Raw genomic sequence first — 27,883 nt, forward strand, 5'->3', positions numbered from 1 at the left:
AAATGGAAATCTACATGGCCATCTAAGGAATGCCGCCTCTGTCGCCAAGGGGAGGAGTCACTTTTACACTTACTATGCACATGCCCTTTCTTCCTGAAAACCCGTAAATCCATTCTTCTGGAGTTTTTAGGAATGAACAAATAAGAACTTGCAGAGCTGCAGTCATCAGGTGTCTTGGAGAGCTTTTGATTTCCCTCTCCCGTAGTGCCATAAAACTCTGGAAAATAGCAGCAAAGGAATTGGGAAAAATTGATTTAAGCCAAGCAGATAACAAGTAACCTTCTGGCCGGCATTTTTTTAAATGTACTGTATTACTTGTCAGCTTTATAACTGTGGTCACGACCCTAAGGCCTTATTTTTCTTTCTCATGTTTTAAAAAAAATGCTCATTTAATGTATTGCGTTTTATGATGATTTGCCATCCTTTCACGATTTTTAACCAACCAATAAAAGTATATTTGACTGACTGACTGACTCTGGCCATAAAACAGCCACCTGAAGGCTTAAGGGCTCATTCCACTATAGCAAAGGCTGCTACCACAGCATTGCAACATGGAGTTCCAGTCCTTGACATTTGTCAGGCTGGAACGTGTACATTATTGCACATGTTCACCAAACACTACTGCCTGGACTGTCTAGTCCACAGAGATGACCTTTTTGGCCGCTCTGTCCTGCAGGACTTTCCGATTTAACCTTGTCTGCCGTACCTCCTCCAGGGATTGTATTGCTTAGGTATCTATTCTAAGGTAAGTAATCTGAGGCTAGAAGTCTATTTCGAGAGGCAAGTTACTTACCTTCGGTAACACCTTATTTAGTACAGACATGATCTAGCCACAGATACCTTACTTTCCCACTCATCCTTCTTACTCTGTGGACAGGCTTTTAGGGTCAGGCCTGATCCCTTTTAGGGCCCTAGGTGTTCTAAAACACACTACTGTCAATGCATTTCATGGCTCCGTTCTCCTGGCGTGGAAAGTCTTGAACAGTAAGTAACATTAATGCACCTAGGTGGCGCCTATATAGGTGATGCAGACGTCCCTTCCTGCTCGGACGATGTCATTCGGAGCCGACCGACGCCATCTACTGGCGTACAAGAGTTTTGCTACAGCAAAAGTCTTCAGGATCCAGCCTGACTCCTGGGAAATTCTAAAGTAAGGAATCTGCAGCTATAGATCATCTCTCCACCAGATAAGGTGTTACCGATGGTAAGTAGCTTGTCCTTCATTGTGAACTATAGTAAATCTTATTTGCAGTACTATGTCCCCTGCTCTGCTCTCTGTTGCTCTTTAGCTATATTTGCACTTTACAAAGACTAGTACAACATACAGACATACAATCTTTGAGACAAAGCAGCCAAAGTCTATGATCAATATGTAAAGAAAAGGTAATATAACAATGGCTTTACATTTTCTCTAGCAAATTCCTGTGTGGAGGTGCTAAGCTTGTATTCCTGTAGTCTAAAAAACTGATAGACCTCAGAATAACACACTCCATTGTACAAAGAGGCGATAATGTTCTTTACTGAATAGATGATGCAAGGAGATTTGTAAATTTTGCAAAGAAGTAGAGATTTCTCAAATTTCAAATAAATTCCAAGGCATAACATTCCACCTGTAATTTAAGAAAAGGAACTTTTATGAGCATCGATAACGACATGGGCCTGACTACCCTTTTTGATTTTACAGAAACCATTGGGCCCCAAACTAAAGCCTTACTTAGTTAAGGAAACATTTTCACAATGAATTATGAGGTCAGAATCGCAAGATCAAGCTATTTAACCTCAGTCCATAACTATTTGCCAATTTCTAAAGAGCCTGGGTTAGAGCAGTATTTAACCTGGGTGGGAAAACAAGAGCATGGATTTTATCTCACAAGGCTCAAGTTAGATTCAATTCATTATTTGATTATTTTTCCAATCTGTGGTTCCTGGTTTGAATCTCTACTGGGCTAACCATGTGATAATTCCTCACCTCAAACAGTGCATTTTATACTTTTTTTTGCACTTTATGCAGCAGCTTGAGAAGACGCTTCTTACAACCACTTTTAAAGCACTTTACATCGCACCAAAAGGGGCTGATCTTTTATAAATGTCGAAATTCTCCTACAATTTGTTTTTCTGTCCTTAATTATATCTTGTCCGCAATAAAAATGGGGAAGAGGTATTCTTTTTTAAAATATGTATTTCTTGGTCAAGATTCCTTCCCCTGTGATGGCTGCGTAATCCCAGGTGCCCAAAAAGTTTTTCCACTTTTAATAGGGATTCTAGTTTAGATTCTTTGCATTCTGTTTCTTCCTTGCACTGCATTTTTAATCAGCCTCCTAATTGTCCGATAGAACTACACAACCTCAGAAAACTAAGAAGCTGTAAACCTGATTCAGTTATGTACTAAGATCAATCTTCGGAAAGAGAAAGTGGGTAACGTCTGTCCTAGATATTTTCATATTTGGAGACCTTCAGACCAAATAAGTTCAGGATGGCTGCCCTGGGTGAAATATTGTCATCAATTGTGAATATGAACTGTTTGTATTCCGTGGACATGCATTTTTTTTCTCCACATAACCTAATGGAAATATTGTACAAATGTTGAAATGTTTGTTGTTTGGGACCTGTATTGTCCGTAAAAGACCGCCGCTGCTAAGGATCCACATAACCAAAAAAAGTCCTGCAAAGTTTGCAGTTCTGCTATACTTATCAGCATTAATGAGTGATCTGAGCGGCCTCTCCTAAGCTCCTTTGTCGGTCTACATTTGCTTTTTGTTAGTACATCGACCCAAATATACCATCCATCAGTGGCACAGAAAGTTGTTGGAGTGTGTGAATTAATCTGTCTATGCCAATTAGTGCCACGTTTCATTGTTGGTAAGCTTGTCTGTACCATTGCAGTCAGTGCAACATGACGCTGCCTCTCCACTCTCCTCAACCCTCTTCAACGATCTGTAAAGACCAAATTGCCAATCCTGTTCCCTTGAGGACACGAGCAAAAGGAACCTCTTGACTTACTTTGACATTTTTTGGCCTCCTCGGAGATGTGCAGATTGAGTCCATTTGCTCAGTGTAGCTTGGTGGGATGACTGCTGTGACTGTAGCTTTTTCCTCTTAAAACTTTTTAGTTCCTTGATGGTGCCAGTTTTGTCTTCCAAACCTTCAAAGCTGCTCCCTGGTGGGTTAACAGCTATTGAAATACTCACCTAAGACAGATTCTGAATAATGATCATGCGAATCGTGCAGTTTTGTGCAGAAGGAGAAGGACGTAGTATAAAACCAGGAAAGCTTTTGTGGTCCATGCTTGGTGGCTTGGGACACCCAGTCTTCAATTCTACCTGTACAAGCTACCAATACATATAAAATCAGGTGTTACAATTTTTCCACAGTTTAGGAAATATAGATTCTACAGCTGGCACGCTTTGACAGTACAGTAAACCCCATGTTTGTTGCCGTAGCGTTTTTTTCCAAATCTTGTAAAATGGCACTGTAATGCTGCTGAGGATAAAGATTTATTGAACAATGATTTCAAAATTGCCTATGTGCATCCAATCTAGAATGATTTTAATGTGAATACATGGTAGGACTTTTAATAAACGGCATAACACACTAGTGAAGTTACTTACCACTCCAAGGGTATGTTCTAGCACTTTAGGTTTTCGTCATTGGCTCCAACAGATACCCATAATCTACACATCTCTACCATCTTTTACAGTTTCTGAATATTATTTCTAAAGTTTGTAATTACAGAAATATTTGATATTTTGCTAACATTACTCTCTTATTTTGGCAGTATGGAAAGAGGAGGAGGATGTTGAAGAGAAGATATCCATCAAGAAACGTATAAAAGAACTGAAAGTCTTAGATCAAAAGAGTGCACAGAATCTCTGTAAGTATTGAAGTGTTTTTTGTAGACACCTACAGGTATGAATGTAGCCTAAAATGCATGACATTTGCGTGTCGGCATACATTTTTTTTTGTAAATCTGTTTATTACACAGAATAGCAATCCAATCGTTACATGCAATGAATAATGTCTTACATAAATGAAAAGCGTTCGGTGGTAAAGCCGAGAATGTGGTACAGTACAGTGGGATTGCAGACTGTCCGATTGACTCATACCGATAATACATTTTTGCTGTTTTATAAAACGAGAAAGTAAAAGATAAACCATAATAGAAATAAAGAAAAAGCGGTCACATTATGTACACAGAATGCTGGAGGACAATAAAGTTGCGAGCAATATCGAGCAGACTAGTCAGCACAAAATCTTGATTCGTATATAACATGGCACATATCAAATGGAGCAATATGACTGTTAGTCCCAGACCCAGCATTTATCAATTGTCACATATATGATGCCGGAATCCTCTAGTATGAAAGGCAACACCAATGCGGCCTCAGAGAGCACACATAATATAACCAGTGCAGACAGCCACGTGGCCCAGTAGTGCCAGTCAAGCATGCCCTGGTGCCAAATAGTGCCAGAAGTAGTTATCAAGTGCTGTTGTGTTGCTGCTTATCCCACCCCCGCAGGGACAAAGTATTTGATGGATTGGGAATGTGTCTCTTGGGCCACTTTCGCGATATATTTCCGATACAGCCCCCAGATATCTAGCGGCCGGAAGGCTGTTGGAACCATCTCAGAGTATTCAACGCGGTTTACATTGCAGTATGCCATGCTACGAAGCCAAGCGCGAATAGTAGCAGCTCGCCTAGCACACCAGAGCAGCGCCACTTCACGCTTAGCTAAAAGGAAGCCAATGGATGCCAACTTCCGTAGCGGGCGCAGGAATTCGGCGACATAGCCGAGTAGTGCAATCTCAGGGGTGGGCTGTAAAACCATTTCAAGCATCTCCCCCAAAACCCGATGCACCTGAAGCCAGTAGGTGTGTAGTTTCGGACAAGTCCAGGAAAGATGGGCAAAATCAGCCTGTGGGCCGTGGCATTTAGGGCAGGAGTGTGGTCTGCTTGGATCGATTCTATGGGCGAGTGTCGGGGGGTGGTATGCCCTCCTGAGGAACTTGAAATGTACAAGTTTGTGTCTGGCATTATTGGACACATCTCTCGTGGTGGCACGGCTGCCCATTGGTCGTCCGTGATAGGAATACCCAGGTCGCCCTCCCAGTCAGCGAGCACCTTAGAGTCGAGTGAGGGAATTGAGGCCAGACATAGCTTTTATAGCTTAGACACTACATGCGCCCCAGTTTGGTGTAGTATTATGAATGTGAGCGCGGGGGTGTCTTCAGGAGGAAGCGGGAATGTGGGAAATTCGGCTCTGAGCATCGAACGAAGTCTAGTCAGTGTGAATGAGTCCATGAAGGTTCTGTCCGTGAAGCGGGGATCCTCAGTGAGGGAAAAGGCATGTCCGTCCGGGAAAAGGTCACCTACAGTGTGTAGTTAGTATTTGGAGAGTGTGCGACGTACCACCGAATCACCTGTGATGGGGAGCCAGTGGGGATTGGGCAACGGCAATGCAGGCGAGTATAGTTTCTCGAGTAGTAAGAGGCGTCGAATTTTGTCCCAGGCCCAACAAGTAGTGGACAAAGGCTGTATGTCCTGTGGGTCCCGGGGAAGACCCTTAGGAAGGACGGAGGGAAGGGCCACAGGGAGCGCCAAGTCAGCCTCTGGTCGCAGATGGGGTATCCTGGCATCAGGGTGAAACCAAGGGTACGCGTAAGCGCACTGCGCCACCAAATAATACAAAAAAAAGTCTGGCACACCAAAGCCGCCTCGTTCGTAAGGGAGTGTCAGTGTTCGCCAGGACACGCGTGGGTTCTTGCCCCCCCCATATCAGGCGCAGAAGGGAGGAGCGGAGTTGAGAGAAAAAAATCTTGGTGAGGGGAATCGGAAGATTGCTAAATAGATACAAAAATCTGGGAAGTACAATCATTTTAATGATGGCAATCCGTCCAGCCATAGACAGCGGGAGGCGAATCCAGCGCTCCGTATTGTCTTCTAAAAAATCAAGGGCGCAACCGTAGTTCAGTCGGACAATGGAAACCGTGTCGAGGTGAACATGTTTTCCCAAATATTTCACGGAATCCGTGCACCATTCCAAAGGGAACGAGCAGGTCCACTGCACGGTGGAGGGGGTGAGCGGGAAAATGACTGACTTATGCCAATTTATTTTAAGGCCTGAGTAGTCGCCAAAACGGGAAAGCTCCGTCAATAGTGGTTCAAGGTTGGACTGAGGAGTACGAACATACAGAACTGTGTCATCGGCATATAACGAGATCAGCAGGGGGCCGGTTCGAAACTGGAGACCACGTTGTAGATGTTTCTCCTGGAAATGTCGCACCAGGAGGTCCATCGCTATGATGAACAGGAGCGGGGATAGGGGGCAGCCCTGCCGGGTGCCACGTGAAAGTGTGAAGTTTTCAGTGATAGTGCCGTTTAGCCGTATACGGGCGGTGGGAGCCGAGTACAGCAACTCAACCGTCGCCACAAACATAGCAGGCATCCCCATTCTCCTCATAATAGACAGAAAAAAGGGCCACTCCAGGGTGTCGTACGCTTTCTCAGCGTCCAGTAACACTGCTGCAGCCGGTGTGGAGGGTTCTATTCTGTGTAAAACCGAAAATAGTGTCCGAAGGTTCAGAGAAGTGGATCGGTGTGGTAAGCATCCGGACTGAGCCGGCGAAATTATAGTTTCTACTAGAAGCGCCAGCCGGATTGCAAGGACTTTGGCCAGAATTTTGTAATCGAGGTTCAAGAGGGACATGGGTCTATATGAGCTGCACAATGAGGGGTCACGGCCCTGCTTGGGAAGTAGAACAATGACCGCTTCCTGGAGCATGGGTGTAAGAATGCCCGACTCCAACGCCTCTGCGTACACTTTGACCAGTTTAGGTACAAGTTCCTCTTTGTACTCTTTGTAGAAGTCAGCCGTGTAGCCATCAAGGCCGGGAGCAGAAGAGCTACGCAAGGAATCGATCGCCTCATTTATGAAATCCGGTGTAATGGGCATGGCTAAAAACTCCTGCATGTTTTTTTCCAGGTACACCATGGCAATTTCATTCAAATAAGATCCCGGGTGGCAGTGCTCCTCCGTGAGTGTGGAAGTGTAGAGGGTCTTGTAATATGACAGGAAAGTGTTGGATATCTCTGGGGTGGAGTGCTATTGTGTACCCTGAGCGCCAAGTACCTCCGCAATGTAAGCAGCTTGGTGTGGTGGGCGAAGCATTTGCGCTAATAATTTGCCCGGCCTATCTCCCTCACCATATTGTCGCGCTGTGTAGTATTTGCCCATGAACTTCACCTCCCTGTCCGCTACGTTCCAAAATTCCAAAAGCAATTCCAGGCGTTTAGCCTCATGGTCCACCGAAGGATTCTCGAGGGTCTCCTTCTCTAATTTAAGGATATCCGCTTCAATGCGGGTCAGGGTGGAGCGAATCTCTCGCAAGGAGCCCACACTCTTAGTGATGCAAACCCCACGTAGTGTGGCTTTGAAGCCTTCCCATAGCGTGGACCAGGAGGTAACAGAGCCAGTATTAATGTCAAAGTAGTCGTCTATAGCAGTTCGTATGTCCTCCTTGAAAGTCGGGTCTAGTAGAGCCCTGCCAGGGAATCGCCACTGTCTTTCGTAACCTCCCAATCTGGGGATCTCTAGGGTCAAAACAATAGGAGAGTGGTCTGAAAGGGTGCGAGGCAACGTGGAAAGGCCTACAACCCAACCTGCGACACCCGTGGACAGGAACCAATAGTCAATTCGAGTGCTGGTGTTGTGGAAGCCCGAGTGATGCGTGTAGGCTGGAGTGTGGTGGTGCAATCTAGCCTCTATGTCCACTAGGGAGAAATGGGAACAAATTTCCTCCATCACAGCACATGATTTTGGTTTGCAGTCAGGAGAGGGGGAGGTGCTGTCCCTGTCGGGATTCATCAATATGTTAAAATGCCCACCCAGAACCAACAAGTCAATGTCGGAGTGAAGCAGTGTCAACTGTAGATCCTGAAAGAAAGCAGGGTTATCCAGATTCGGACCGTACACACCCACCAGTGCAATCCTGTACCCGAACAGCAATCCCATAACAAGTGCATATCTGCCCTCCCCATCTGTTTTGTTGCCAGTCATTACAAACGGGACTCGTTTGTGTCCAAGGATCGCCGCGCCTCTAGCAAACCTACTATAGCAGGAAAACACTCTGTGTGACCCCCAACCTCTAGCCACAGATGCCACGTCCTGCTGTATCAAATGAGTTTCCTGCAGAAAGAGGACGCCCACCCCATGTCGCGCCGCATAAGCCAGGACCTGTTTGCGTTTCCTTGTGGTATTCAAGCCCCGGACTTTCCAAGACATCAAGGTCAGTTTGGAGGGACCAGTTTGTAGACCTATCCTGGCCATATTTCCATTGTCAATATAGTCTGTAGCAAGTGTGCATGTGACTGAATGCTCAAACGATACTCGCAGCCAGGTTGTAACCTACATGACCAGTGAAATAAAACAAACCCCGCCCCCCACCCGCCTCCCAGCCTCCCAGAACCCCACGAGAGGCAATCCCCGGACCATCGCTGAACAATAGTGCAGAGTAACAAAGGTGATAACCATTCAAAGAAACAATAAAACTGCAAATAAAAAAATCATAAAACCCCAGAAAATAGCAACAACATGGCCCGCGCCATTGGGGGTGGCAACGCCACTCCATACGGGCAACCGAACAGGCGGCCACCGAACCGGAGACCTGGTCAATTAACGTTGGAAAATCCACATCTAGACTACCATATTTCGACGAGGGTGCAAATAGAGTCAATGCAGAGTGGTCACCCCTGGCCTGTTTCAGCAAAAAGGTCAGCGCTGGACTGTGTCGTTTCGGGGTGGAGAGTTGGGAGGAGAGCCGGTAGCTGCCGCTGAGCCCTGTTTCTTGTAGTTGTGGCAGAACTCTTGGGCATCCGCAGGAGAGTCGAAAATGCGAAATCTACCGTTCACATCCACCTTCAACCTAGCTGGGTACAGCATACTGTATTTCAAGCCTAAGTTCCGGAGAGCGGATTTAACTCTGTTATATTTGCGACGTGCCTCCTGTATCATTAATGTGAAGTCTGGGAAGAAGGACAGCTTGCTGCCCTGCCACTGTATTTCTCCAGTCTCTCATGCCGCGCGCAGCACAGCGTCACGGTCTCGGAAGTTCATGATCCTGGCGATAATGGGTCTTGGTAATTGGCCAGGTTTAGGTTTAGGCCCCAGAGACCTATGTGCACGCTCAACCACAAAGCCTGCTGTAAATGTGTCTCTGCCAAATAGCTCGATCAACAGTGTTTCGACAAACGTCGAATCGACCCGTGGCTGTTGTTTCCGCCACGCCAAGGATACGAATGTTATTGCGCCTGCTGCGCGCTTCCTAATCTTCGTTTTTAATGGCCACGTCCTTCAGAATTTTTTCAACCCGCTCCAGTCGTTTAAGTGATTTCGATGCGCCATCCTCGATGCCTGATATTCGCGATTCAGCCACATTGAGCCTTCTGTCATGGGGCTGCACTTTTGTGCCCATGTCCGTCAGTTTCTGTTCCAGGCTGTCGAAGCGGGTGTCGAGCGCCTTAAAGCCTGCGCGCATTTCACCCATCATGGTGGCGACCATAGCCGCCGCATCTCCCAAGTCCGTAGCGCTGGAGGCCCCGGTTGCCGAACCATGCGGAGGTTCCTTGGAGAGAAGGGGAGTTTTGTCGAGCTTCCTCTGGTTGGGATCCCTATTCCCCATCTCAACGGTCGCCCGCAGGGCGATGCTGTGCAGGGAGTGGCGGCGTGGGTGTTTCGCAAAATGGGAGAGCGGCAGAGCAGTACCAAGCGCCAGAAAGTGTCAGCGTGGTCCACTAGCAGTATAGGTTCAGCGACCAGGCAGCGTCGGTCCAGGTGAGTTAGGGCCGGGGCAGTCACTGCTGGCCCAGGGCCCGATGTACTGTTCGAGGTGCAGAAAGCACCCTCAGGATGTGGTGGGGTGGGGAGCGGCCCTCTCCTGTCGATAAGAGCAGGAGGAATGGAGGGGTCCGATAGTCCCACGAGTGTTTACAAGGCGGGGTCGCCGAGGATCGCGTAGCAGTGCCCCGCTGTCGCCCGACCCCCGAGCATGCACACCCCAGCCGCCTCACCGCGAGCGTCCCCGCCCGTCGCCTAGCATCCGGCCCAGGCCCGAGAATCGAAGCCCCGGTCCCGGCACCCCGCAGGCCAAAGGGCCCTGACCGTATCGGGAACCAGCAGCCCCCACCCGGGAGCCCGACCCGCGGCGCGCGAGAAACACCGCAGCAGACGACTGAGGTGGCGAAGGCCCAGCGACCAGGCCCCGCGCGGCACTCACCAGCAATCCGGCGCAGTAAGAGAAGATGGCGCCGAGGTACGAAGGCTCCGATTATCCTCCGCCGTACACTCTCCTCAGGCCGTCTCCGCGTTCTCCAAAGTCACCCAGATGGTCAGTGCGACATCAGTGTTCGGATCCGCACGGATGTGGGGAGCTGGAATGTCGGCTTACATCTCGGCCGCCGCCGTCAGGAGCCCGCGTGGAGGAGCTTCACGAAAAGGCAGCCATTCTGATCGTATGACACTAAATGCGGATACAGATGCACAATATCATGGAAGCGCTAGAACACACTAATAGAATTCATGGTACTTCTCTATAAGAAACATAACATTTCATAATAGTCATTAAGACCTTTAGATATTAACGTTCCAAGGTTCTTAATCCAGAATGTTACCCTGCGAGCTAGTTGTGAATGAAATTCAGACCCTAATCGAGCAATGATTTTCTCTATCACTGTAAATCTGAGTTGTGGAATTGTATGATGTGAATCGATCCAGTGTACAGCTAAACAGGAGTTCCTATTGTTTGTGCGGATCATACTTTTGTGTTCAACTATTCTTACTTTCATTTTGCGAGAGGTTCTGCCCACGTAAGTCAATCCGCATGGACATTGAATGGCATATATTTCTCCCTCAGTGTTACAGTCCGATGAGTCTTTCAAACTTATCTTTTTCCCGGTATGGGGTGAGAAAAAGTATCACCTGTAATTACATTGCCACATTGACGACAGTTCCAGCATTTTTTCATGCCCTTGTGTTTGAGGTACCTCCGGAGGTGCAGTTTTCAAAATTTCTTTTACATTTTTTGAACGTGTGGGAGCAAAAAGAGGTTTATCCACGTACACTGTAGTGAAATCCGTTTCCTGCTCCACTATCTCCCTTCTTTTCAAAATGCTCTTTTTGATTTTTATAGCTTGATAAGAATGTTTCAACACAAAGACCTCACGATTCTTGCTAGGTCTAGGTGTACTCAACAGTAAATCCTAGCGACGCTTTTGATTCAGTGTCTCTTGTGGATTGCAATACCTCAATGGGATATCCCAGTCTAGTGTATCTTTCTGATTGCTCCTGTATAAGTGTTTCTGCATGTATCGCATTGGAATAAATATGTTTAATCCGGATAAATTGAGAAACTGGTAACCTGTTTTAGTATTTTGTAAGAGAATGGTAACAAAATTGATAATTTAATGTTATGTGTGAATTGAATGCGGGGGTTACACTGGTTAAAGGTATGTATGTTTTCCTCAAGTGCCTGATGTTCCCCTTTGGTATCAAACCTGTTAGAATCATACCCCAATGCCGATTCCAGTGCTGGAAGTATGATCCCACGTACTGGGGGGCTCCTTAGGAAACCAACCTGTACTCCTGGTAACAGCCTTCCAGGGTCTTTCAGCAAGATAGTGCTGCTGCCGACCACAGACATGATTCTGCCTTCCTCCTGCTGAGCTGAGCTCAAGCAGGGGAAGATAGAAATACAGGTTTCCTGTCACATGGAGGTCTGACCACCTTCCAGACCGGACGTAGTTTATTGGGCTGGGGGCGCTTTTCAGCACAACCAGACAGCTTGAAGGGCACAGTTGGCACCCACCTTGCATACTCAGGTTTGAGCCAGTTCAGGAACCCTTGGTTACCCCTCTGGTGGGAAACAGGACACAGGACAGGGGAATATCCTCCCCTCTGTCCAGCCCCTCCTCTGGGAGGGATTTGCAAGTCTTTCCAACCCTTTCCCTAGGATACTTGAGAGCTCTCCTGTGTTTAAGTCCTTAGATTAATCGTGGAACAAGACTCACCTCTGAAACCAAGACACTCTTAGACCGTCTGGACCCTTGGACTTTGTTGGACTTCGACTGAAACTGATACAGCACCAACTACTGCTCCTGGTCCTGCTGGTCTGCAAGTAGTGTGCCTCGAATGTGTCTGTTTAGCTCAGAATCGCCAGGGAACTGTGGGCATCAAGGACATCCGAAGTAATCTCCCTTGTAGTGAAGGAGTCACTCCCTTGTATCTGCAAACACAACAATGAACTGACTGGTCTGCTGCTCCTGTCGTCCTATGGACTTTCCGAGTCCCAGCAACACAGGTGCTGGTTCTGCGGCTCCCTGAAGCGGCAGAACTCAGCGATTTTGAGGACCGTATCCCTTGTTGGAGCCACTGGGACCAAACCCGCTGTGCACCTCGTCCAGTTGGCTTAGCTTGTTTGCTCTGCACTTCAGATATCTTCGGGCTTCAAGAAGCTCTTACCTCCAACACCTCATCTTCCGAAGATCAGCTTCCTCACTGCATCCTCTGCACCCTGGGCCTCCATCTTTGGTGATCTGCCTGAGGTCCTCTTGCAACTCCTGTGCCTCCGGCTAGTGGGTCCTCTCTAGTGTTTTTCTTTGCTTCAGTGGGCTCCCTTGCTTGCTCGGGGCCTGCTCCGATTCTCCTCCTCTTGGGGAGTGCCTTGGACTTTGCTGGTCCTAACAACAGCATCTCTTTGCTTTTCATTGCAAGTAGCAGCCTCCAAGGCTTGTTGGTGCTCCCTCTGGACATCGACCACCTGGGCACTGACATCCGACGTGGGACAGCTCGTGCATGGCTCCTGGTCTTCCACAGTGTCGCCCGGACCCCACAGCTGCAGTGACAAAGTCCTTGTGAACTCTTCTGAACTTCCCTACGAAGGTGGGTATTATGCTTTCGTGCCTCCTGATCACCTCAGAGTTTCATAGACTCTGCCCCCTAGGCTTGCAGTTCACCTCTTCAAGAATGCTCCCTAGAATTCCACAGGCCTTCTCCCCCTACTTCTCCAGATGCATTTTCTTTGAAGTCTCTCATTGCTGTCTATGGGTGGTTAAGACATCACTTTACCCCCTTTTGCACCCTACTTCCCTGCTGCAGGTAATCTGGTTCCTGGGGCATCCACGGGTGGGGTGGCTCTCCACCCTTCTGTCCTACAAAGAGTTTCTTCTGTGTCCTTTGGCAAGGGTCCTTTTTCTTTAAAACTGCAACTGTGACTTCTTATTTGACTTCTATTGAACACAAGCTGTGTTTCCACTCTGCACACAGCCTCCTTGGGGTTCTTGGGTACCTACCATGTCTGGTTCCTGGTTCACCAATCTCTCTATGTCCTTTGGTCCCAGTCCCTTTCTCCTTTGCAGTTCACATTCCAGTTTAGTATATGGTTTTTTTCTCCCCCTGGAGACCAGTGTATATTTGTGCTACTTGCTTGATTTCTTTTAAGTATTCGTATGTGTATTATTGATCTCTCCAGGTAGGAGATGTACCAAGTGGCAGGGATTGTGGCTTGTTAATAAAATACCTTATTTTTCATAATCAGTGTGTGGTTCTTCTCATCATTGATTAAATGTGGTAAAATAAGCTGCTTTACTCTCCTTTCAGATCAGCCTGAAGACTGCTTTCCACATCTACCTCTTTGAGAGATCTTTAAAGTTATCAAGACCACTAAAATTGCCATAAGGGGAGCGTGGATTAATGCAAGGTGCATCACTCCTTTAAGTGTGCATCATATACTAAGCCAGCCTCCTACAGAGAAGTTATAGCGATTTATTACATTTCACGTTTCAGTTGAGATTCTAGGCTGCTTGCTATTTCGGAGCCGTTCTTGGAAATATGACTACCTCCTGCTCTGGTTCAAATCTTGTTCTCCATAATCTTACTGATTTTATTATAGTCGTCTCTATAAGATCTTCAATTAACCCTGAACTCCTCCTAACTACTTTTGGGTTTATAGTCTTAAAAATAAATAGTGAATTCAGTTGTACGACCAAAACATGGAGCTTTGAAAAATGTAACAACTTGGCCAATATTAGTTTTCAGTATATCCTAATTTTAGCGATCTACCTGGTTGGAATATTCATTCATCCTTAATCATTGTAATACATTATTTTCTAAAAGTGGCAGCCCCACTAGCATAATATCTTCCATCCGAGTGAACACATTGAGATATTGAATGGAATAATATCTAAGCAGCTGGTCCCTCATTTTAAAGACCCAAAACAGAGTTTTATATCTTTTTTGGGTGATTTAGTCCGGCACAAAAATCCACAATATTATATTTCACTAACATCCGACACACCAAAATTATTATCTCCACTATTGTTCGTTTAATGTAGATCGTAAGAGTGAGGGAAAATTCGCAAAATAATACTACTTCACGTCCGGCAATGCCAACCCCCCTGTATTTGTTGCTTTCTGTAATATAGTCCCTTCCCTGCCAGTCTAGGTGTGTTGTTGGCCCAAACAAATGCAGAAGCCCTCCGTTTTTCTGAAAAAGTTAGTATGCAAATAAGCAAAGGGGTGCAGCAAATAAAAAATAAAGGTAAAGCCAACATTCTAATTAATGCCGTTCTTCGTATACTTAAAAGCGCAAGAGGATTCAAATTTATACAAAGATTTAATCTTAGCTATTATTGGGCCATAGTCTTTCGACAGAGGTTGTATATATTCCCAAATATTGCCTCGACTTTGAATTAATCAATGGCCATAACTCTGGAGCTAAGGTGTCTCTAGTGCAATTACATAACAAAATCTCATTTATTTTTGACCTTCCCACCGCCTGAAAATGCAATTTTTTTGTTTACATTGTTCGCTGCCTGCCTACTTTGTGTCTTAAAAAGGCATAATGCCATCAATGTACAATTTGATTTCGGACATTTTATTAATTGGGGCTTTAATTGACGTGTCTTTCTAATGCCGACAGCGAGCGGCTCAATAAAAAAAGGCAAATAAAATAGGGGGCAATGCGTATACCCGTCTAGTTCCCCGATTAACTGTCCAAACACTGATATCGGTGGAGTTCACATTCTGTCGAGCCCTCGTTCTTTCATTAGGATAGGTTAGGACTCTTAAGAAGCTGAGAAGAAACCCAAATGTTTTTAAAATGAAAAAACTTTCCCAATTTAGAAGACCAAGCATTCTCAGCATCCCTGCAAAAAAATACCAAAACCCTTTTACTATTTCCCCCCCCAAAAAATGAAGGGCTTCAACTAAATTTGTGCTAGTAAATAGTTGCCTATCGACTATGAAGCCGTTCTCATCTTTATCAACTTGCTACTTGATGTATTTTATTCCCCACCGGCTCAGGTATTTGTAACAGGGTGAGAACTATGACTTTGTCCTCGACTGCTAGCGTTCTCTCTGGATCTTCTCCTTTTACCGGAATGTTTTGTTCTATTCCCTGGACTCTACCTCTGGGGAAAATAGAAAAGAGAGAGGGCTTAGTAATCGGGCTGTGACACAGGGACCCAACTCTACACCGAAGTGTATACTTCTTGTGTCTGACATGTCGGGCAATCAATGAACCAGAACGTGACACCACTTTGATCCCTTCCATGCTTATTAGCAGATCTTTAATTCATCAGGCCGTTGCAGACATGTTTAGCATCCAAGTATTTTGGATAGCTCATAAGCCTGAGTGCTCCCCACCATCCCGTGCTCAACATTGCAACCCGTGCTTTGATAAGTTCTCAGTGTGCATCCTGTGATCACTTTAAATACCTGTAGGAAGCTGGCTCTGTATATACTATAGTTTGCACAGAGTCCGGTGGATCACCAGATGCTTTACTTTACAGAGACTAAAGTAGATAATACTAATGCTCTTTTTTTGTGGTAGTGTGGGCGAGCAGTTAGGCTTATCAGAGGGCAGTGCTAAGCATTAGTTGTACACACACAGGCAAGAAATTGTGACACACACTTAATGACCAAATTTAAGACCAATGGTTTGTTAAAATATTACTTTTAGTATGTTTATTCTATAGGACCAAAGATACTTTGTTGCACTAAAATACGTTTTGCAATATCGCTATTTTTCAATGTAAAAAGTTGCCTCTTGTGGATTTTCGAATCAATACAATGTTATCCTAGGGGAGGAAACTCAATCCGCAATATGGAGGTACGTAAACAATTAACGGTATTGAGCTTTTGGATGAAGAATCAGTACCAGGCAAGTGACTTCCTTGCACCAATTGTGGCACTAGGGCAGCTAGGTTCAGAGGTCAAACTGGAGATCTAGGTGTCAGTGTTATTCAACAAAGTAAGGGGGAAATCGAAGTGGTACTTCTTGCAGGCGAGTAGCATGTTTTGGAACCCAGACTTCGGTAGTTAAGGTAAGCACGGGGGCACATGGTAAGATCAAACTTACACCTCCAGCAGCACAGGGGAGACCAGTGGCAGGGTGCCAACACAACGTTGGGCGCCCAATGCAAACCAATGGGGAATTTCGAACTTGGAAAAAGACTGCAGACTAAGGCCAGGAGGCTGGACAAAAAACCTACAGCTGCACAGGTAAGTTGGGAGGTGCTAGAGCGTCGGGACACTGTCAACCGATCTCTCCAAGGCCCTGGGGCTCCGTGTGCAGGGGTGTCCTTTGGCGTCGGAAGTCAGCTTACCAGTGCGGTCGCTGTTGGGAGTCGTCATGCAGAGTCTGTAGGTTTTCATGTGGAGTCACCCCATGAGGGACTCTTGCTCATGATCACTGGGGACCCTTTTCTGGACCGATCATCTCCTTGGACTTGGGCCGTGGGTGTCTGGTGCAAAGGTGGTCGACTTCACAGTGCCACAGGCAGATCACTTGGTCTTTAAAGTTGATTTTCTTTTGGACAGGCTGCTGTCCCCGGGAGATTGTAATTGTAAAACATTTGTAGAGCACATGGTTACCCGAAGGCATCGCAGCGCTAGAGGCCACCGCTCATGAACTAGGTGCAGAACAGAAATATTTGTATGCGTTTGTTCTGCACCTAGTTGAGAATCTGAACACAAGACACAAAAACACTTAAGTATAGATCAACCAGATACACAATGCCCTTAAATACAAATATCGAAATTTTAATTTCCAAAATGTGTTTTTTTTTCTTTTGTATTTCAAAGAAATGTATTAATGTTTTTGTAAACAAAATGAGCAAGGGAAAAGAATGGGGCTTATACGTAGTGAAATGCGGAAAAGTACTACATGTGCAAGTTTGGTTGAAGGGTGCTAAGCAGTAGTAATGGGATAAGAAACTAAAGTAGGTCACATCAAATCAGGACTAGTTACAATATAATTATAATAAACAAACAGAAGACAAAAGGAATGATGAATGATCAATGTGTGTTCGCTGAGGCTCATCCTATAGCGCTATGGACCTGTAAGTCAAAGCTATACCTAGAACCTGGCACATGTCTCTTTTGCTCTCTTTTTGTTGGTGCGTATCAGTGCTTATCTTGACACTAGGTTGTGTGCTGTTTATACATTTACAGAGTACGTTCTGATTTTTATGTTCACATTCTTTATTAACTTGTTAATCATATACTTCATTTTCAAAACAGTCGGGAAACTCCTGAGTAGGCGTCACGGATCCCAGGTTTAGAGCCACTGGTCTAGAAAAATAGTTACAAGCAGTAGCCGCGCAGTAGTCTCCTGATGGCGCCTTTAATATCTGAAAGAAACGGGTTAGTATTAGATTCCTTACCTTAGACTATCCCCAGGCATCAGACTGGATCCGGAAAACTTTGCGTAGCAGTACCCCTGCGCATCGGTAGGCATAGTCTGCGGCTCCGCGTTCGTTGTCGGCGTCGTTGGCGCCGGGATGACGTCGTTAGAGTACTTAGACGCCGCCCTCGCACCCTGATGTCAGTTCTTCTTTTTTCCGTGCCAGCAAGCGCAGGTCCAGAGAAAGTGGTACCCTTTAGTCAATTTTTGACTAAACTTTATGGATCTTTTTGATCTGTTTTTGGAGTCGAATGACTCCGACGGTGCCGGTACGGATGCCCGGGTTCAAACCCTGCGTCGACTGCAGCCGACTGATGTCGGTTACCGACCCCCATCGCCGGTGTCTGCATTGCCTGGGGCCTGACCATGATGACATGTCGTGTCCCTACTGCCGGGCCTTGAAGTCGAAGGCTTGGGGTGAGCGGTCCCGCAAGCGCCTCGAGCTCCGGCAGTCGGCCCGCGCCGTTCGAGGTCCTGGTCCAGAGGGAGGCCGAGGGACCGGACCCCAGTGATCAGATCTCCGGTAGCCGACACCATTCCTCGGGCTCCAAGTCCTAAGGTAAGAGGCACAAGAAGTTGAAAAGGCGACATCGCTCTTCTGACTCCCCCCGACCATCATGCGACGCGGCCGGGGGTGCAGGTGACCGCAGCTTCTCGGGGCATCGCGGCCTGCTCCATACCTGCCGGTCCCCGGGCAGAACGCGACGCCGGAGGAGATCGAGGCCTTCCTCATGGCTATGAGGTTGCTCGCTCCTCTGTCTGGTTCCGCGGCGCCTTCGGGCCAAGCGGTCCCGACTGGGTCCCCAAGCGGGCCGGGTGCTTCGGCCCCAGCGCCGTCGGCGACTTCGGTCCCGACGCCGCAAGGTCTCGCTGGATCCCGGATCCGGGCCGTCGCCGGTTGACCTTACGACCTCGCCGGCGCCGACCCCCAGGGTGTCGCCCCCGACGTCGTCCCCGGATGAAGTCGTCCTTGGTCCTACCCTCGTTTCGAGTCTGGCGGCGGAGCGGCGCCACTCGGCGCCGTATTCGACGCCGCTAGGAGATTTTTACTTCTATGACCCGGCCCCATCCTTTGACCCCCAGTATCGGGAGATGAGTGGCGAGGAGGATTGGGAGGGGTCTAAAGACCCTCTGGCACGTGAGTGCCAACCTTATCAGGACTGGGCAGGTGAGCTTGGGGATGCCAGTGGTCTGGACACTTCGCCAGACACTGGTTTAGTCTCCCCTCCTCCCGTGGCTACGGAGGAGGGGGCTGCCTATAGTGTGGTGTTGCGCGGACGGCCAGGGCCTTATCCCTTGAACTCCCCGTCGCGGCGTGAGGACTAACCTTCTCACAGAGGTCCTTAAACCGCAGGCAAGCTCCTCACAGCCTCTGCTGCTGTTTAATGAGGCCTTATCTGACGTTCTTCTGGGCACCTGGTCCAGGCCCGCTACAGGTCCCCCTGTAGATAGTAACGTGGCCAGACGCCACCGCCCAACTCCGGGCGACCCTTGCTTCCTCTCCACCCATCCCACCCCCGAGAGCCTGGTCATCCAGGCCTCTAACTCCCATACAGCATTCCTGATGGCTCCCCCCGATCGGGAACCCAAGAGGTTCGAACAGTATGGCAAGAAGATTTTCTCCTCACTGAGTTTGGGGTTGCCGTCCGTTAACACCGCGTGCCTCTTGGGCTGTTATACCCACTCTCCGTGGGACACGGTCGCGGCCGTGCTGCCAAAATGTCCGGAGGAGTCCCGGACTAAACTCGCCCAAGCCTTTGCGGAGGGTCGAAATGCGGCACGGAATTCCATCCGGTGTGGACTGGATACAACGGACTCGCTAGGTAGAGCGATGGCAACGACGGTGGCGATTCGTCGCCACGCCTGGCTGAGGTCCTCCAACTTTTCGGCTGATGTCCAAAACACCCTTATGGACATACCGTTTGATGGCCGTCGCCTCTTTAAAGATAAGTCAGACAGTGCGCTTGAGTGTTTAAGGACTCCAGGTCTACGGCCAAGTCCTTGGGCCTATCGGCCCGCGCCAGCAACCTGCTGCCTTTCGGTACTTTCGTGGCCAAGGAAGGGGTGCCCCCACACTTCCTGCCAGCCACGGGCCGTAGACCAACATCCAGCGTGGTGGCGGACGTGGTAACCGCCGTGGCGGTGCCCGGGGACAACGGCGCGGCCAGTCAACATCCACCCCCGCAGCATCTTCCTCAAAGGCATCCTAATCCGAGCTTTCAGGCCCACATGACGCCAGTGGGGGGCAGGGTTCGCCATCACCTCCTTCACTGGCGCAACATCTCTTCGGACAGGTGGGTGCTGCAAATCGTCCGAAGGGGCTACTCCCTCCCCTTCGAGGCGACCCCTTCAGCCATGCCACCGCAGTACCACTGCGTTTCAGGGGATCACTTGAATCTTCTGCGAGAGGAGGTTACGGCCCTCTTGGCCAAGGGGGCCATCGAGCGCGTTCCTGCGCCAGAAGTAGGGTGTGGTTGTTACTCCCACTAATTTCTGGTTCCCAAGAAGGGCAAAGGGGTCCTACGCCCTATCTTGGACCTGCAGAACGTCAACGGCTTCCTCCGGAAGGAGAAGTTCAAGATGCTGACTTTGGCTCAGGTCTTCGCTGCCCTGGATCCGGGAGACTGGATGGTAGCGTTGGACTTGCAGGACGCTTATTTTCACATCCCCGTCCTGCCGGCCCACCGGCGTTACCTGCGGTTCACGGTAGGCCACAAGCACTTTCAGTTTAACGTGCTCTCCTTCGGCCTTACCAGCGCCCCACTGGTGTTCACGAAAGTGATGGCGGTGATCGCAGCTCATCTGCGCAGGTTAGGAATTTCAGTCTTCCCCTACTTCGACGACTGGTTGTTGAAGGCGGGCTCGCCCCAGACAGTCGTCAGCCACCTCCAGACTACGGCCGACCTCCTGCACCTGCTGGGGTTCTCCATCAATGTGCCGAAGTCAGACCTGTGTCCCTCTCAGAAGCTCAATCAAAAACAACTAAAGAGTATCTTTAACTATAATAAGACGGCCCGTCCACCACCACCCTTAAATGCCCTATGCAAAAATATTAGCTGTGTCAAAAAGGTAGTGAATTACCAATGAGGAAAAAGGAACCCTCAAGCACCCACACATGGTAGGTAGCCGTTTGTCTTCATCGGGTTCCTGTAGTTAGTACGTGTAAAGATACAACAAACTAAAAAGGTGCAGATTAAAATGAGTGTAGACCACTCCCTCGACCAACACTTTTAATAGAGGGGTGATTCAAACCCAATTAAAAAACAATGTGAATGAACGGACAAAAAAAGAGTTAAGTAAATTTTAACCCCCTGTCCTAAAAATCGGTCGACATGTTTCAGCTTTAGGGTCCTATTCGACCCAGCATTCCTCAGGACCAGTAGTATATTCTCTCCCAACGGGGCAGGGCACACCCTAAAGAGCCTACTCACATTGGAATGAAGGTAATCAGCTATAGATACGCGTTTTTACCAACTTGTAATCGTTGCACTGGTAAAACTCTGGTGCGTAACCTCTGTTCTATGAGGGATATGGAATCTGAAATGAGACCAAAAACACAAAATACATAGTGACTCATTTAAAATTTTCCTCACTTACAGGTATTTACCACAGTTATACTTTTGAACTACCCGTCACACACCCGGTGGCACAGTCAAAACCATGTGTGCATTTGCGTAAGAACATATACCCCTGTCCGTTATGCTAAGGGAAAATTCAAACTTGGGCCACTGAATACCAACTTGGTAGTAGTGGTCTGTGTATTGTGTCACATATACTTTCACACAATATCCAGGAGCATTTTTTGTACCCCGTATCTCAAGATCCTGGCTTATCCTTCTTGCCCGCGATCTTCATTAAGTAATAAAATTTAAAAACAACAGTTTTCCTTCGAGAAGCTACTTAGGGGCCAGATGTATTGCGCATCCCTGTCAGTATCTACATATTTACATCACGCTCAGAAGTTCCTCTTCATTCAGTTCTAGACTCGGTGCAGTTTTCGGGTTTATCCTCCCGAACAGCGGGTTCGGGATATTCAAGCTCTGATTCCGATCTTTCAGCTGTTATCCCGAGTCTCGGTCAGGTTGACGCTGCAGCTTCTGGGGCTGATGGCCTCCTACATCCTTCTGGTGCATCACGCCAGGTGGCCGATACAGGCTCTGCAGTGGGACCTGAAGTTTTAGTGGGCCCAGCATCAGGGTAACTTGTCCAACCATGTCTTGATGTCGGAGGGCACTGCAAGACAGTTGCAGTGGTGGCTCACGGATCGCGATTGGGTCAGCGGCAGATCCCTCTCCCTACCCCAACCGAAGCACGTAGTTGTGACGGACGCATCCCTATAGGGCGAGGGGGGCCACATGGGAGAGGCGGATATCAGAGGCCTCTGGTCTTCAGTGGAGTCCCGGCTCCACATCAACTTTCTGGAGCTGCGGGTGATCCGGCTTGCACTGAAGGCATTCCTCCCCTCTGTCCGGGGTAGTGTAGTGTAGTGCAGGTGTTCAGGGACAACACCACCGCCATATTGTACTGCAACAAACAGGGCGGGGTGGGGTCGTGCACCCTATGCCAGGAGGTTCTGCGCCTCTGGCAGTGGCTGGAACATCAGGGCGTGACCCTGGTGATTCAACACCTGGCAGGTTCCCTGAATGCCAGGGCGGACAAACTCAGCCGTCGGTGCATGATGGATCATGAATGCCGACTGAACTCGGATGTGCCGCAAGGCCTCTTTCTGCAGTGGGGAGAGCCTTAGTTAGATCTATTCGCCACAGAAGAGAACGCGCAATGTCATCAGTTCTGCACGTTGGAATTTTCAAGGCGGCACTTGCTCAGAGACGCTTGTACGCCTTTTTGCCTATACCACTTCTTCCCAGAGTGCTGAAGAAGATCAGACGCGACCGGGCCCAAGTTATCCTTGTGGCTCCGGACTTGGGCATGAAGAGACTGGTATCCCGAGCTAATCAGCATGTCTGTCAATCCCCCGGTTCGTCTGCCTCTTCAGGAAGACCTTCTGTCGCAGCAGCAGGGGACGGTCCTCCACCCGAACCTGTCCAGTCTCCACTTACGTGCGTGGAGATTGAGCGGCAGCAGTTGAGGCCATTTGACTTGTTTCCTGAAGTCTGTAATGTGATTCTGGCAGCCAGGCGTCCCTCCACAAAATTGATATATGCCTGCAGGTGGAACAAATTTGTGGCATGGTGCACAGCAAGGGCTGTGGATCCCCTTTCTGCCCCTCTTTCAGAGGTTCTCCTCTTTCTTCATTCTCTAGCATAGCAGGGCTCTGCTCTGGGCACTATCAAGGGCAACCTCGCTGCTATTTCCGCCTTCTTAAGGCTCCCTGATCAGCCCTCTTTGTTCAAGTCCCCAGTTGTAAATAGGTTTTTGAAGGGCATCACTCATATGTTTCCTCCTGTTCCTTTTGTGACTTGAACCTTGTTCTGACCTATCGTATGTGTGCTCCTTTCGAGCCACTTCATAACTGTCCTCTTCGTCTCCTTACTCTGAAGACTGCATTCCTGGTTGACATCACCTCTGCCAGGAGGGTGAGTGAGCTCCAGGCTCTTTCCTCTAAGCCTCCTTTCCTTTCTGTCCATCCGGACGAAGTTGTGTTGCGGACGCTACCCTCTTTCCTGCCCAAGGTAGTCACAGCCTTCCACATCGGGCAACCTATCACCTTGCCCACCTTCTTTCTGCCTCTGCATCCCTCAAAAGAGGAAGAGAGTCTCCACTGTCTGGACCCAAAACGTGCGCTCTCATTCTATTTGGAAAAAACCCAGTTGATGGACAGAATGTAGAACAATGTCATACATTCACCCCAGTACAAGGATCTGGGCCTAAATCCATCGTTTTTTTACACTCCACACCACCCTGGGTTAGACACTGGCTATATGCAAATCAGCTCTGACCCTGTGCCTCATGGGAACAGTCCAGTCCGAACTACCAAGCCATGTCTTTCCCAGACCGGAATCAAGCATCCAAGGACCGGTTTCTGGCTATCAGCCTTCATCAGCCTGGATAGCTTGACTCCAGTGGTGTGGAGAGCCTGGGACTCACATCTGAGTATACCCAGCACACTCGGGTGAAAATTGCAAAAAACACAGTTGATGGACAGAATGTAGAACAATGTCATACATTCACCCCAGTACAAGGATCTGGGCCTAATTCCATCGTTTTTTTGCACTCCACACCACCCTGGGTTAGACACTGGCTATATGCAAATCAGCTCTGACCCTGTGCCTCACGGGAACAGTCCAGTCCGAACTACCAAGCCATGTCTTTCCCAGACCGGAATCAAGCATCCAAGGACCGGTTTCTGGCTATTAGCCTTCATCAGCCTGGATAGCTTGACTCCAGTGGTGTGGAGAGCCTGGGACTCACATCTGAGTATACCCAGCACACTCGGGTGAAAATTGCAAAAAACACAGTTGATGGACAGAATGTAGAACAATGTCATACATTCACCCCAGTACAAGGATCTGGGCCTAATTCCATCGTTTTTTTGCACTCCACACCACCCTGGGTTAGACACTGGCTATATGCAAATCAGCTCTGACCCTGTGCCTCACGGGAACAGTCCAGTCCGAACTACCAAGCCATGTCTTTCCCAGACCGGAATCAAGCATCCAAGGACCGGTTTCTGGCTATTAGCCTTCATCAGCCTGGATAGCTTGACTCCAGTGCTGTGGAGAGCCTGGGACTCACGTCTGAGTATACCCAGCACACTCGGGGTGAAAATTGCAAAAAACATTCTATTTGGATCGCACGCGCCAGTTCCGGGTGGAATGCCCAACTCTATGTTGGTTAGGTGGGCGCTAAGAAAGGTCGGGCGGTGCTCAAGCGGACCATCTCTCGGTGGGTCGTGTTGTGCATCAAGGTATGCTACTCTTCGGCTAAAAAGGAGCCTCCTGTTGGGCTGAGGTCCCATTCCACTCTGGCCACGGCGGCTACTACTGCCCTGGGTCGGGGAGTCCCCTTGCAGGACATCTGTCTGGCAGCGACGTGGGCCTCGCTGCACACATTTGCAAGACACTACTGCATGGACAGCCAAGTCTGTAGAGTTGGCTCTTTCGGCCGTTCCGTTCTCCAGGACTTTCTGGTGTGATGGTTGGTATTGCTGGGGTATCTCTTCTAAGGTAAGGAATCTAATACTAACCTGTTTCTTTCAGATGCACAAGTTACTTACCCTTCGGTAATGATATATCTGTAAGAAACTGTAGTAAGTATTAGATCCTCCCCGTTTCTGCGAACCGATATCTAGGGTTAAGGTCATCCCCTTTCCGAGCCCTAGTTTCATGGCACCAGTGTTGGTTTTTATCATGGCTCTGCGTTTCTGGTGCGGAAAAGCTATGCATTAGAACTGACGTCAGCGCGCAATGGGCGGTGTCTAAGTACTCAGACGTCATCCCGGCGCAAACAACGCCGACGACTGATGCGGAGCCGCAGACCACGCCTACCGACGCGCAGGGGTACTGCTACACAAAATTTTCCGGATGCAGTCTGACGCCTGGGGATATTCGTAAGGAATCTAATACTATCTACTGTTTCTTACAGATATATCGTTACCGAAGGTAAGTAACTTGTGCGTTAGTACTCTTCAGTGACTTTTCTGTGGTTGTTCCTTTAATGTTAGCGCTCTTCAGTGATTTATTTCGTGTAGAAGTCTGTCGCAAGTCCCTATTGAGCTTTTTCATGTTGAAAGATTAGACAGAGCAATGTTGCCGCAATAAAGGATGACCTTTGATATTCACTGGCTGTCAAAGAATAGAGGAACATATGTGTGCTCACTTTTCTCTTGTTCCCCCTGTCTTTCAGCAATTTTTCTGGGTTCTTTCCGAATGCCTTATGAGGAAATCAAAAGGATGATATTGGAAATAGATGAAACACAGTTGACGGAGTCCATGATTCAGGTAGGCATATCGACAAACAGTTAAAATAACAATATTGCAGTGTAACCATTAAGAGAAGGCATGTAATTAAGCAACATTGTTAAAACAAATCATAAAGCTGCAGATCTCACTGCTACAGCCGCCTTAGCATATTCTGTATTCGATGGTAACCAGTAGCAAAACTGTGCCAGTGAGGCCGTGCTGCAGTGTCGCCTTGAGTCTTTGCTATCGTAAGTTTAAAGTTAATGGTCCTTGCTCACAGAATGTCATTGTATTAAAATATCACAAAGGCTGTTCCATCACAAATGCATTCAGATTAAGGTAAGGATATCTGAAAAGTGTGCTTGTATGTGTTCAAATCTAACAAACATTTAACGTATGGTAATTTGGCCATCGGTGAACGTGAGTAGACCAGTCACCTCACACTGGTCTTCTAATGTATGAAAGCAGAAGATTGTAGTCCTCAGTAGTCAGGTGTAGTTTCTTAATGATTCAGATGTTTACCAAAGACTAAGGATGGAAAGTGGTCACGACTTCTAATAGAGAATTGAAGTGTATCACAGTCTAAATGCTGTTTACAAAAGATTATTCTTGCAGTTGCAGACAAGGATTTATTATTAATTTGCTTTATAATCTTCAAAGTTTCGGTCCCAGTAATTCCACCATTGTGCATCTGTCTCACTGACTTCAATATTTTGGCCTTTTTTCAGACTATTCCTGGAAATATCTTTTATTGTGGTTACCGGCCACTTTGGTGACTGGTTTATTTGCCCAAATGAATGTCCAACTCTCAAATAGCCGTTTCTTTATTTTTTTACCAGGAGTGGTTGAGGACCCAAACTATTTATGGGGATATTTAATGCAAGGTTTTTCTTTTAATCAGTTTTTTCTTAATTGAAATTGTTTCCACATTGGACCTAAAAGCAATATGATTCAATTAGATATTTTCAAGAAAATCATTCCCACATGTTCAAAGGACCCAAACATTTCTACAATAGGTATAGAGTAACTTGACAAAGAGCATAACCACAAGGCAGGCCAAGTAGGGAGGATAATAAAGAAAGGCAGTGAAGTCTACAGACCTGGAAATGGAGGAGTGCCACAAGCGTCAATTCACAAACAAATGCCAGGGGTAGTGGAAGTGACATCACACACCTTCAATTTCTCTCACACACATGCTTGCATACACACATTCACACTTGCACACACTAACACGCACACATTTAAAAGCATGTTTTTATCCCAAGACCCATAGCACATAATTTCTGAATGTTTCAGGGCTTTGGTAAACCTCTACTTTCTAAGGGTAATGGTGTGATTTGTCATATTGTTGTTGAACAAGTAACAGAGAATGACTATGGAGTTTAAGAGCTGGAAGTTCACTCCCCTCTTGTTTATTATGATGGACCAGCTTTCAGACCCCTACGAAAACAAACAGTTCATTAACATAATGAGAAGACTTGAACCAAGCCACAGGCCTTGTCATAATATCATCCAGCAGAGTAGATGCAAGCAGAACCCTGCTGACTGAAAGTCCATAACCAATGGAACAGTACTTTGAAGAAATAAAAACATGGCTGTATATATAGTTTGGTGGATGCAGGACGAAAGCCGAAATGTGGCTAATTTTCCATCTACCATATTTAGAATGCATAGAAACTTGATACACTGTAAAGGGGGCAGACAAGAAATGTGCCGCTTTTTGACAGGTATTCTGGATCTACCAATCTCTAAATAAGCCCTTATCTTGCATTTTTGATAGGTCTGCCCATCCTTATTGAAATGTCGAAGACAATTACGTTTGTCAGTGTTAGACCAAGTAGTCATGAGTGTGCTTTGTGAACCCTTCAAAAAACAGGATCCCACACATTGTTGCAATAATTCAATCAAGATGGAAAGATCCAGAGTTTTCCGCAGGGCATATGGTGCAGGACCCAGACACATTTTGAAACAAAGCACTAATTTGATATATTTTATTTGCTTCAAGACTTCTAGACCAAATTCAGATATTTGAGTCCCCCAGAGTGTAATTTAACCATCACATAGGAGATCATGCAATGACAAGACGCCTTTAAAATATCAATGAGCTATTTGGAAAACGTCCCTCCTACTGTTATTCCAGAATTATTCCACAGACACAAACCAAAAATGAGAAATTAAATATTTCTTTTGGCTGTGTTTTGCCTGAAATAGTTTACTTTCCTGAATATCACCTCAAGACCTGCTAAAGAGAACCTTTTCCCAACAATGGGTCTCCAGAGCGGACTGT

The 27,883-nt window shown here is 47.4% G+C and overlaps 1 protein-coding gene across 1 annotated transcript in view; it reads left to right on the forward strand.

The window, feature by feature from the left end:
• The window catches only part of DIAPH3 (diaphanous related formin 3), a 2,291,797-nt gene that overhangs the window by 1,274,493 nt on the left and 989,421 nt on the right, over window positions 1-27,883 (forward strand). The window contains exons 19-20 of the mRNA XM_086934906.1: window positions 3,776-3,871; window positions 25,541-25,635. Coding sequence (XP_086791032.1) covers window positions 3,776-3,871; window positions 25,541-25,635 — 191 coding nt within the window. The remainder of the gene's footprint in view (window positions 1-3,775; window positions 3,872-25,540; window positions 25,636-27,883) is intronic.

Source organism: Lissotriton vulgaris, chromosome 8 (genome assembly GCF_964263255.1).
Source record: "Lissotriton vulgaris chromosome 8, aLisVul1.2, whole genome shotgun sequence".
Classification (NCBI taxonomy): Eukaryota; Metazoa; Chordata; class Amphibia; order Caudata; family Salamandridae; genus Lissotriton; species Lissotriton vulgaris.